The sequence below is a fragment of the Syngnathus leptorhynchus genome, chromosome 11, assembly GCF_054491065.1.
Source record: "Syngnathus leptorhynchus isolate UIUO chromosome 11, UIUO_Slep, whole genome shotgun sequence".
NCBI classification, from domain to species: domain Eukaryota; kingdom Metazoa; phylum Chordata; class Actinopteri; order Syngnathiformes; family Syngnathidae; genus Syngnathus; species Syngnathus leptorhynchus.
The window spans coordinates 10,559,160-10,571,122 of NC_141205.1; the positions used below are offsets into that span (position 1 = coordinate 10,559,160).

General features: G+C 45.7%; 1 protein-coding gene across 4 annotated transcripts in view; it reads left to right on the forward strand.

The window, feature by feature from the left end:
- Window positions 1-11,610, forward strand: part of gli1 (GLI family zinc finger 1) — a 30,298-nt gene extending 18,688 nt beyond the window's left edge. Inside the window, exons 2-13 of one of the 4 annotated variants that reach the window (XM_085924420.1) lie at window positions 2,337-2,440; window positions 3,573-3,811; window positions 3,934-4,026; window positions 4,094-4,295; window positions 4,725-4,887; window positions 5,010-5,117; window positions 5,580-5,720; window positions 5,801-5,950; window positions 6,090-6,254; window positions 6,333-6,575; window positions 6,689-7,001; window positions 7,102-11,610. In XM_085924420.1, coding sequence (XP_085780546.1) covers window positions 2,382-2,440; window positions 3,573-3,811; window positions 3,934-4,026; window positions 4,094-4,295; window positions 4,725-4,887; window positions 5,010-5,117; window positions 5,580-5,720; window positions 5,801-5,950; window positions 6,090-6,254; window positions 6,333-6,575; window positions 6,689-7,001; window positions 7,102-9,653 — 4,428 coding nt within the window. In that variant the 5' untranslated portion in view covers window positions 2,337-2,381 and the 3' untranslated portion in view covers window positions 9,654-11,610. The remainder of the gene's footprint in view (window positions 1-2,336; window positions 2,441-3,572; window positions 3,812-3,933; window positions 4,027-4,093; window positions 4,296-4,724; window positions 4,888-5,009; window positions 5,118-5,579; window positions 5,721-5,800; window positions 5,951-6,089; window positions 6,255-6,332; window positions 6,576-6,688; window positions 7,002-7,101) is intronic. The other 3 variants (XM_085924422.1, XM_085924421.1, XM_085924423.1) reach the window with 3 other exon arrangements.
- Window positions 11,611-11,963: the final 353 nt, after the last annotated feature.

The following is an 11,963-nucleotide window of genomic DNA, read 5'->3' on the forward strand; positions in this document are numbered from 1 at the left end:
GCCCAGAGAGAGAGAACGAGAGAAGGAGGAATGAGGGTGGAGCCAGCGGGAGATAGCAGACAGATATACACAGTTGAGAAAAGATGGCAGACAGCGAACGCAATCGTGGAGTTTAATCTGTTGAGAACTTGAACTTGTAGCCTGCGCAATCGCAATCATCGTTTTCCACTTGTTGACACGTCAGGCCGAACCACAGTCGGCTTTTGGTGAACTACGCTATGATACAAAGAACATTCCCATTGTCTATGGGAAAGGCGTTGAAAGGCTCCAAAAAAATGTCGGAGCTTCACTGAGCCAACCTGCTAAGTCAAGGGTGGACAAAAACTCAGTGTGGGGCGGTATTCTGTAAATTTGTCAAGCTATGACATCTCAACTCAAAACGATGGTTGTTGTGCTACAAAACATGAGCGCTGACTTGGAGCTCAAATGTTCTCACCTTTCTTGTACGTGCTTAATTTGGAACAAGGGTCAAGCTTCCAGTGTTGGCCATTGCTAAATTGTGGAGGACTAAAATCTGTGTAACGTTGCGACTCATAATCCATATGTTTCTTCTACATTTAATTTTTGATTTTATTTTAATTTATGAATTTAGATGTACACAAAAAATAAACGTGTAGCTAAATATAATAAATTTCAACTAAAGATTAGATTAATAGGGTGAATAAATAGATACAATTAGAAATAAAATAAATTCCTCAACTTCATAAATGATGGCCAATTATAAATCTTTTCATTTTAGATTTTGATTGCAAAAGTACGAATTTGGCTGAAAATGTTTGACCTCAGGCTTCATCAATTCATGCAACAAGTCTGTACCAGTGTCATTGCACTTGTTCTCAGTGGCTTAATTCATGTGCAGGTCATTTTCAATTTTATTGAGGCTCATTTATCTTTCCAAAGACACACACAAGCACACGTGCACACACAAGCACACGTGCACACACATGCACACACACTCGTCTGGCACCTGGCTCCACACTTATACAGTAGTGTCGCGGCCTCTCCAGACTTGTTGGACACTTTATTATTGTGTTACCCCATCGGCGAGACTGACAGGTGTGTGTGTGTGTGTGTGTGTGTGTGTGTGTGTGTGTGTGTGTGTGTGTGTGTGTGTGTGTGTGTGTGTGTGTAAGCGCCCCATCGTGGCATTTACGAGTTCTGGACAGCTGAAGTGCACGGCGAGATCTCTATTTAGCACTCGCAGCTAATTATCATACATACATGTCAAGCCAGTGGCAAATACATGCAATTACCACCACGGGGCCGCCAATGTCATTTAGCCGTTTGCTAACTTTACACTCCAAATCCCCAAAGGTGACTCGAGGGGCTTAAACGGTTCCCTGCTGCCCTTTTAACACTCGCACGGCCACATAACCGTCTTGGCAACAGCAGGCGGACGCTTTCATCTCGACTTTTTTCGACGATCGTCACATGAACGGTAGCAACGTGATCGGTCTGGCTCCACGAAAGGCCGGGTCAGAGGTGTTGAGTAAAAGAATTAGCATCAGTAGGTTTTGATTTCTTTTTCTGAAAGACCCCAAGATGCCTCCAAAGATCTATGAGTCCAAAGGTCGGGACGGACAATTATAAATGCTAAATTTGATCAATATTTACCACGGCAAATCCTCAGTGGTTTTGGTGGAAAAAATAAATAAATCAAATAAAAATTTTGAAAATTATATTTTATTATCAACTGTAATGACTTATATACTGGTGACCCAATTTATTTTTAATTTAGATTTTTTTTTCATCCATCCATTCATTTTCTATAACGCTTAGTATTCATAACTACATGTACATATATATTTTTTAATTTCTTATTGTAAATTAAATACATTGACCCAGCATTTACCAAACATTTTTTTTCCCAAACATTCCCCTTCAAATCTGTATGCTGATCAACCGCTATTATAAATAGGAGAGAAAAACAAATGTAGTCGCATCAGAATGTTTCAAATGTATTGGTTTGCAAAGAATGGGGTCAAATTACAGCCCTTTCCCATGCAGTATGTATATATAGGAGTTCCTTTGGGTTCCAGTAAAAGTTTAATGGTGTGGCTTTGAATGTCAGTTATTCCTGCGTTAATTCCTACTTGTACGTACTTCTAATATAATATAATGCATTTTCTAGCCAGCGTCGCTTTTAAAATAAACTCCATCTTTGGGAGCGGGCCTTGTCTTGTTTACTTTGCTCTGTTATTAACGTCCTACGCATCCACAATTGTTTCTGTCCTTCTGGGGTATTTTGGTCCACTTTGGTTTGTTTTGGTTTGGCGGCGGGTCGGGTCTGGCCGGCCCGAACTTACTCGCATGGGTCTTTGTGTTTGGACTGCCAGCAGGTCGGTGGTGTGAGGGGAGCAGTCGGTCGTCTCTGAGCTCCGATGCCAGTGGACATGCAACCGCACCAGGGGCTGTATCACTATGACACCTCCCCCGGACAGTAAGAAGTCACATTTTAAAGACTCTTTTTCTTACGTCATTGTAACTTCGTATCGGTCACGGTGACATCTTAGAAGCTACTTCTATTTTGGGCCTGCACTTTTTTTTTTTTTTTTTTTTTGAGGGTGCCACTGCAATTGTTGTGGGACGAGCTCAGCCTTCACACTCTTCGCTCTCTGCAGCGATCCTCCTCCCCTCCCATCCCCTCGGTTCCCCATGCCACCCAGGTTGCGGGGCGGACTCTGCCTCTCTGACAGCTGCTAATTACAGGCTGACCGGCCCCCGCTGCGCTCTGCATGACTGCCCCGCAGCCCGCGGCCCCGCTCAGGTTACCGCATTGAGTCAACGGGCCGGGCCGTTGAGCAAGGCCGAGGAGATAGAGGGAGATAGGCAAGGAGGGGGATCCGAGGGGCCAGAGGGAGAAACCGAGAAACTGAACAGATTGAATGGCAGAAGAGAAAAGAGGCGCTGAGTTGCATTCGGGGGGGGGATTAGAGGGTGCAGATTAAGCTTCAATGGAGAATACAGGTTGTGCTCAAAGACTCACAGAGCTGAAAGGGAGGATTAGGACAAGGTATACGGATGGATGGATGGATGGATGGATGGATGGATGGATGGATGGATGGATGGATGGATGGATGGATGGATGGATGGATGGATGGATGGATGGATGGACGGATGGGCGGATGGATAAAGAGTTTATTTCTTGAATTATGCTGAAATTCAAGAAACTCTCAAGTAAACGTCTCCAAATTGGGATTTCTATCAGCGATGAGCAAAACAATGACAGTTGGCCTTCGAGTGGGGAAGAGGAAACAATGCAATCTTAGTTATGTTGAGGGAAGTCAGTAAGACCCTGGACTGGACTGGACTGGGCCAATCTCAGCTCACCTGTTTGGTCATTCCCTGAGTCCTGAGCAACTTTTTTAGTCGACAGCATGTGACAAAATGCCCCCCCCCTAGGATGAATAAAGCTTAATTCATATTCCACAGTATTAATCAGAATTTTATATATTTTTTTAAGTTAGTGCCTCTTTAATTAAGTAGAGAGTATGAGTACTTTAGCTTCCTGTCATTTGGAATAACGGCATTCTACTTCATCTATTGAACTAATTCCTGGCTGTTTTGAATAGCTTACTGCCCTCGGACCAGTCTCCATACAGCGACGTCCCGTCATTGCGAGGCCCACTCATCAGCAGCCCTCCCCAGGACTGCAGAGCCATGTACAATCCCATGACTCCTGGTATGGGTCACGGGCCAGGCCCGGGATCTACGCAGAGCATCGGCCATTGCTTGGATCAATACATGAGGCCTCCCCAGGCCCCGCCCCCTCTCAGTATGATGAGCCACAGGAGCATGGCATCCATGGAAGGTTTGTGTGAAGTTTCTGTGATGGTCAACCTGGTGATGCTTGAGTTTTTGGCATATACTTAAGGAAGTGGGATGATACTGGTGCTTCAGTGCTAGTACCAAGGACACTAAATCTTTTCACAGGCAACAGCGCCCCCTACTGTAACCAGAACAACATGATGTCCTCCCATCACAACTTCTGCCAGTCGGCCTCAGCTCAGATTGGCTCAGGTGACGGTAAGAAAGCAAAGGTGTGTGGCTGGCTATTATGGGCAGATTTATTTTTAGCGACGTCCCTTTGAAGCAGGTTCTAGGTTCTCCACGCCACGCTCCATGCTTAAGTTGAGTAAGAAGCGAGCGCTGTCCATCTCGCCACTGTCCGATCCCAGCGTGGACCTACAGACGGTCATCCGAACATCACCCAACTCCCTTGTGGCCTTCGTCAATGCTCGTTGCACGCCCAACGGGTCCAGCTCGTATGGCCATCTGTCTGTCAGCGCCATGAGGTCAGACATCACGCAACAGTCTACATATTATTGTGGCATAATGTAGAATATAGACGGAAGTTGTAGGGTTTTTTTTTTTTTGCTGGTTGTTGGTTTGGTAGTAGACTTACACAAAAATTCAAAAATAAATTGGTCATGTGCCATAGACCTTTTTAAATAATTAATAAATAATATGAAGGTGTAGTTCACATTTTTTCCACCTAGTAGCGCTACAATACTGTGATACAGCTTTTTCCAAACTTTTTTTTTTTTAAGCCACACACCAATTTCAAAACTCATTTCGTTGTGGGGAATTTTAACTGTCAACAATTTTTCTTCCCAATAAAAATAGAAAAACAATATTACGATGCATACTGTGAAATATTATTTAGTATTCCAAAATGGCCATGATCATTTTTTATTAATGTGACATTCTGTGTCTCGCTGCAGTCCATCTCTGGGCTATTCCAGCAATATCAATTGCCAATCCAGGCCTCAGGGCTCCATGTACGGGGGAGTCGGCGGGGGCACGCCTCACACACCGGGCCCATGCCAGGCTTCCCGACTGCCCGCCCACAACCCACGTCTCCATCCTCCACCCAAACACGGACAAGTAAGACTGAGCACATCTCGATGCGTTATCTATTTGCTGTATGACAGCTGAGAGGAAACGTGATGCCACAAAAGCGACAAAGAGTGTTTTAATGAGTGCATTTTATGTGCCGTATATTATAGCTGAAGACAGAGCCTGGCTTGGGAATGGTGATGGATGGCATGAACGTGAAGACCCTGGAGGAGAGGTCTGAGGGAGATGTGACCAGCCCTTCTTCCACCGGCACTCAGGTACTACGTAGAACCAGCTGACCGAAAAATACAGCTCCTGGTCATAACATTATGTATACCACCAGAGCCGATATTCTGCCTTTTTATTTTAGAAGTTCTTGTTGCAGTTATGAACCAATACATTTCTCTAAATCTGTATTTGTACGTATAGATGTTTAAGTAATAGTCAGATATTTTTTTTTAATGGTCTCCCGATTCTTACCATTAGTTATTACAAAAAGAAGTACCGAAGAAAGAAAATGACCAGAGAAAGGGAAAATACATATTTCATAAATGGGCCAGTGTTGAAAGATGGGTTTAGTGTATGATTTAAATTCAATACAAATATGTTGTGAAGATACTTATCTAAATATTGCTGGAATGAACTTTTTTTCTTGTTTATGTAAGATAAATCAAATTTCCTGATAAGAGAAAAGATTGTAAGATTTTTGTTGTCTGATTTGCTTATGTTTCATCAATTAGGACCCCCTCTTGTGTCTCCTGGACGGACGAGACGACTTAGACAAAGAGGATGGCAAGCCCGAACCGGAGGTGGTCTATGAAACCAACTGCCACTGGGAGAGCTGCAACAAGGAGTTTGACACGCAGGACCAACTTGTTCACGTAAGAACCAATGCAAATAAAAGCAACATGGAATGTGTTCAAAATGCCCCAATTTTTTGTTCCTTCTTCCTTCTATGCAGCACATCAACAACGAGCACATCCACGGCGAGAAGAAAGAATTTGTGTGCCACTGGCAGGAGTGTTCTCGCGAGCAGCGGCCCTTCAAGGCCCAGTATATGTTGGTGGTCCACATGCGCAGGCACACGGGAGAGAAGCCACACAAGTGTACTGTGAGTACACGCAATTCTCCCAAAAATATACTTTTATTTATTCATTATTTCTATTTTATAATTATTTAAAATGATGAAGGGAGTCTTGAACTTAAAGAAGACTATAAAATGCTACAACTTATTATCTGCAATGTTTCAGTTTGAAGGCTGCAACAAGGCATACTCCCGTCTGGAGAACCTCAAGACGCACCTGCGCTCTCACACCGGGGAGAAACCCTACGTTTGCGAACACGAGGGCTGCAACAAGGCCTTCTCCAACGCCTCCGACCGGGCTAAGCACCAGAACAGAACGCACTCCAATGAGGTGGTGTAGCACAAAATGATCCAGGACTCTGGCTTTAGGATCTTTTTCTGTACTGACTTGGATTTTCCCGTGGTCCAGAAACCCTACGTTTGCAAGATTCCTGGCTGCACCAAGCGATACACGGACCCGAGCTCGCTCCGTAAACACGTGAAGACGGTGCACGGCCCTGAGGCCCACATCACTAAGAAGCACCGAGGCGACACGGGTCCTCGGCCGCCCGGCTCAGCCACAACCCCCGGAGGTCCGGGTACCGAATTGGTGCTGGAAAAGGAGGAGAAACGGCGAGAGGACTGCAAATTAATGGCTCCAGATGCCGCTCTGGTGAGGGACTTTTTTTTCAACGCTCCGTAATGTCTGGGTTACTGCAACATGAGTCAAATCTTAGTCGACATGGAAAAATGATCACCTAAGTCAAACAATTCTATCTATTTCAGAAATCCCAGCCAAGCCCTGGCGGCCAATCCTCCTGCAGCAGCGAGCGTTCCCCGCTGGGCAGCACCAACAACAACGACAGCGGTGTGGAGATGAACGTGAACGCGGCGGGCAGCCTGGAAGACCTCACGGCCCTGGAAGACGGTGGAACGGGCGGGGGAGGAAGAGGCGAGCCAGGGATCACGGCAGCCACGTTAGGAATGTCGGCGCAGGCTCTCAAGAGGCTGGAGAACCTCAAGATCGACAAGCTGAAGCAAATCCGCCGACCGACACCCCCCAGCCGTTGTCTTCCTAACAAGCTACCTGCACTTCCTTGTATGTCCTGTGTGACACTAACAAACAATTTTGTTTCCTGAAATATTTGGCCTTTAATCGTCACTCAAGTATTCCTAACCTGTTTTGTCTGAATTTTCAGGTTCGGGAGATTCTATGGGAATGTGCGCCTCATCTCCCCTCCTTTCAAATCGGCGTGTCATGGAGCTATCTAACCATGAGGTCGGAGGCGGAGCTTCTATCGGCGCCAATGCCAACGATCGGAGAGGAAGCGGGACGAGCAGTCTGAGCTCCGCCTACACCGTCAGCCGTCGCTCTTCTATGGTGTCGCCCTATTTGTCCAGCCGTCGCTCCAGCGACGTCTCTCAGATGGGCGCGGCAGCCGGGGGCGGATGCCACCTCCTTGGCCAAGATCAGAGCATCGGGGATCCCCTCTCCCCTGAGACCGGTCGTAGAGGGGGCCCCTGTCCAGGAGGTGGCGCTCTGCCGGGTCTTTCGAATCTGACACCGGCCCAGCAGTACAGTCTGAAGGCCAAGTATGCCGCAGCCACTGGTGGCCCACCACCGACTCCCTTACCCGGGATGGATCAGCCACCCACTCCCGGCAGAAGAGCGGGTGTTTTGGCCGAGTACCAGGGGCAACCTCTGCGTCCTTTCCTTCAGCAAGGTCCTCCACGTCGACACAGCGCCAACACAGAGTACGGCACGGGTGTGATCTACCCTCACCAGGCTCCGGGTAACACCAACAGGAGGGCTAGTGATCCGGTAAGATCGGCCGCAGCGGACCCACTAGCCCTCCCGAAACGGTTCAACAGCCTCAACAATGTATCCATGATGGGCCGAAGAAATGCCTTACAACACCAGGACCACCGCGGCACCAGCATCGCCCGCCACATGTATTCCCCTCGGCCCCCGAGCATCTCGGAGAACGTCATGATGGAGTCCATGAGTATGGAGCCCCAGCTACCCCCTTTGGATGTCAGAGACCGTTCGATGATTGTTCCACCCGGAGAGGGGGGCTTTATGGGATACCAGCAGCAGCCGACAATCAGAGGAGGTGGCGGACTGCTTTCAAATCACTTGTCTCCGAGCCATGACTCCCTGGGCTGCCCCGAGCAAAATTACATGAAGGGACATTACCAGAACCAAGGAGGGGAAGTCACTCCAAGGATGAGTGGGAATCCCATGGGTCAAGCAAGGCCCGTTCACCCGGAAGGAATGTCCAATACACTTCTTCAACAAGCCGAGTACAGCATGAGCAACTGTCAGCTAAGTCCGTCAGGTCACCAATATCCGACTTTGGGGCAGGGGGGTGAGGGCGGAACCAATCAATGGCGCGACGGACGCAATCAGGTTCAAAGCTCTCTCCAGAACCAGCGCAGTTTGTCATATACAGAAGCAAGTATGCAGCCTCAACAGACACAAGTTCACTTCAACAATCAGACAGGTCTTTACAAAAATCCAGAGGGGGTGCATAAACTCAGCATCAAGCCTGAGCAGCAGTTCCACCCCGGCATGGGGGGCGCTGATGCCTGTCAAAGTGCTAAGCTTCAGCAGCAGCAGCAGCAGCAGCAGCAGCAGCAGCGGCTCCTCCTCCAGCAGGCCCAAGCTCAAGGCTATACTCCACAGACTGCTGGCCGAGCTATGGTGAGGAACGCAAACAGCTGTGACTTTCAAGGACAGAACCATAACTTTGCCAGTGGTGGGGGAATGACTTTGGGATGCGCTGGTACCGCTCTTTCGGAAGGCCAGAGATCTGAAACCCCCATGATGCAGGTCAAAGAGATGATGGTGAGAAACTATGTGCAGTCTCAGCAAGCGCTCATGTGGGAGCAGCAACAAGAACAGCAGCAGAGTCCAATAAAACCACCTCCACTTTCTGATAACATGGATCTGGCCGGCCAGGCATCAATGATACAAAACAGTCCTCAGCACCAAAACCAGAACCTGTACTCCAGCCAGTCATACCCTTCCTATCCTAACCAGAACCTCGTCATGAGCCCTCCGACGCACAGCCGTGGTTCCGGTGACCAACAGGTGATGGCTCTCCAGGGCTCTTGCTACAATCAGGAGATGGCAGTCCCAAGGCCACCTCCTCAAGGACGGAAACCTCTGAGTCGCCAGAACAGCTTGACACAAGTAGGAGGAGGCTACATGGGGAGTCCGCAACACAATAGCCCGGCGCACCCTACGTCCAGCCCGCGAAGAGCCATCCGGCTGCCTCCGGTCCAGCACCCGCAGCAACCACGACATGAAATGTTCGCCCCTTCCAATAACAATGTTTACTATTCAGGCCAAGTCCATATGGACATGGAGAAACACATGGATACCCAAAATGGACATTGTCTACCCCAACAACACGGCATGGGAGCCAACGTAGACCCGACAGCCGGTACAAAATCCGCTCCCATGGCACCCTATTCTGAGTCCGGCCCAGTTCCTAACGCCTTGGAAAACCTGGACCTGGACAATGCTCGCATAGACTTCACCTCCATTATTGATGATGCTGAGCCTTCTTCCTTTAGTCCAATCAACCATCCCATTCAAGGTCTGCCGGGGTCATCCTCGCAGACATCCTCACGCCTCACCACCCCGCAGACCTCCGTTACCTTGTCCAACATGGCGGTGGGTGACATGACATCCATGCTCACCTCATTGGCAGGAGAAAACAAGTACCTAAACACTTTATCATAACAGACCACGCCAGGTCTACAATCAAAGAACTTGATTTTTATGTTGCCCAATAGCCACGGTTTTACCAGCACATACTCGTCCAGTTTGGGGAACTATACTTTTTTTTTGTGGATTATTTGTCATGGACAAGAAACATGTTTTACATTAAGTAAGGATGTGGGACTGACTGAAGATTGTTTACCATCTGGATATCTTTGCTGCATGGATAATAATATGGGCTTGAATGAAGATCCCCTCTGCCAGAACTTTAGAACCAAAGGTGCCTCCGTTGCTGCCTTTCTTCCTAATTATACATGCGCCAGGTGAATTTGAGTTTTTCCCAATTGAAATTTGGATTTACTATATCAGTGTTACAATTTCAATTTTGGAGTTTGAATTTAAATATTCTGCATTTTTAAAAAAAAATCCTGCTGAATTTTCTGAATAATCTTTTTAACAATCAAAACATTATATTAAAAAAAGTCAATATCTAAATTCAAACTGAGATGTCACATATTAAAAACGGAGCTGCTTCTATTATTTTCCTCAAGATGGGGCATTCCAATGGCAACAATGGTGACTCGAAGGATACGATGTAAATAAACATTTATGCTGTAATATGTTGTGTATACGGCACTAAGACGGCGGGCAAACCTTTTGCCTCGTGATGACGCTTTTTTTTTTTTTTTTATCAATGTTCACGTTTTTGAATACTGAATGATGAAGTTCTTTTAATGGGCTAACAAATATGTGCTACTAACTCTTAATTTTAGTGGGCCAGCAGTATTTCCACACAATGTATTGTCCAGTACATGCCTAGCCTATCAAACAAGACACTCAGGTTGCAGTTTTCAAATGACACGATATAGCCTTTGCACTCCACACCAGCAGCTGTATTGCCTCAAGCCTTTAGCATGTGTGCGACTATTCCCTCTGCTGTTGATTTTGCAAAGGGAGACAGGCATTTGACAAAATTTCAACTGACTGTCATGTCCAAATATTGTTTTTCATTGGATGGGAAAAACTTCATAGCATTCATGTAGAGTTGTGTCATTTGACCTTTTTTTTTTTTTAGGCAGCGGTTCAGAGTCGGTTGCAGAATAGTTGCTAACTCCGGTGCATACTTGCCTCCACTTGCTTCAATTTATCATCAATGAACAAACACATCCGTTACTAAGTGCCAACCATTTACTGAGGAAGCAAAAAAAAAAAACTGTTCACTTTAAATTGTCCATAGGTGTGAATTGAACTGATTTGTTTGTCTTTTTGTGCCTTGTGATTGGCTGGAGACCATTCCAGGGTGGACCACACTTCTCTCATCAAACGTTAACTGGGATAGGCTCCAGTTCACTAGCGGTATAACAAAACGAATGGCTACAATTGTGACGAAAACGTGGTGCATTGGGGTACGCCTTTGCCAGTAGGGAAACACATCACTCACATTGTGGCTTTGCACTGACCGGCCGCAGACTGCTTGCATTAGCGTCACTGCAATAACATAAGATGCCATCATATATATATATATTTTTTTTTTCCCCAAATCGTGCAACACAGCAGCTGGACTTTAAAGGCCACGTATGTATGAATGGATTGCAGAATATGAGCGAGTTACCAAAGACATTCTTACTGCCTGAGAGAACGCACCGCTTAAAACACTAACAATATTAAAATATGGACCCATAGTACTGTTCATTACAATGTACAAAATGTTTTGGGTTTTTTGTTTTTTTTCTAATGAATGAACTTCACGGATGCTGCCTTTGACGTGTGTTTGTTTTCATCCTTTCTTTGGGACTTTTTTGCTGGCAAAAGAATATCACCTTGAGCAAATGGAAAAGCGAAGACAGTACGTAGCAATAACTATAATAGACAAAAAGCCAAGTGTTATATTTTCTGTATAATTTTTCTACACCTTTTGTTTTTATACAAATGTTCTATATTTTACTGGTATGAATAAAAATGTTCAGTTTGCAATGAATGCTGCATGCATTTATGGCTATTTTTAAGTGGTCATTGTTGTGCAAATTGGATTTTTTTAATGCCGTGTATACAATTGTTAGGTGCCCAACCACACCAATTGTGAACAAAAAACAGTGCATTAAATAAATAAAAGTAAAACAAAAAAATATTTTGAAATAAAAAATAAACGTGGTAATTAATACAAACATATATATAAATACGAATAAATATCGAGCGAAATATTCTTTAATTACATTTTACAATGATCATTTTTCATATTTGTTTTTATTTTCACTTGTGTGTATTTTTTTTGTCTTTATCTTTTCGGCATTTTGATGAGATAATGTAACAGATATGTTCTTAAAACCTGGC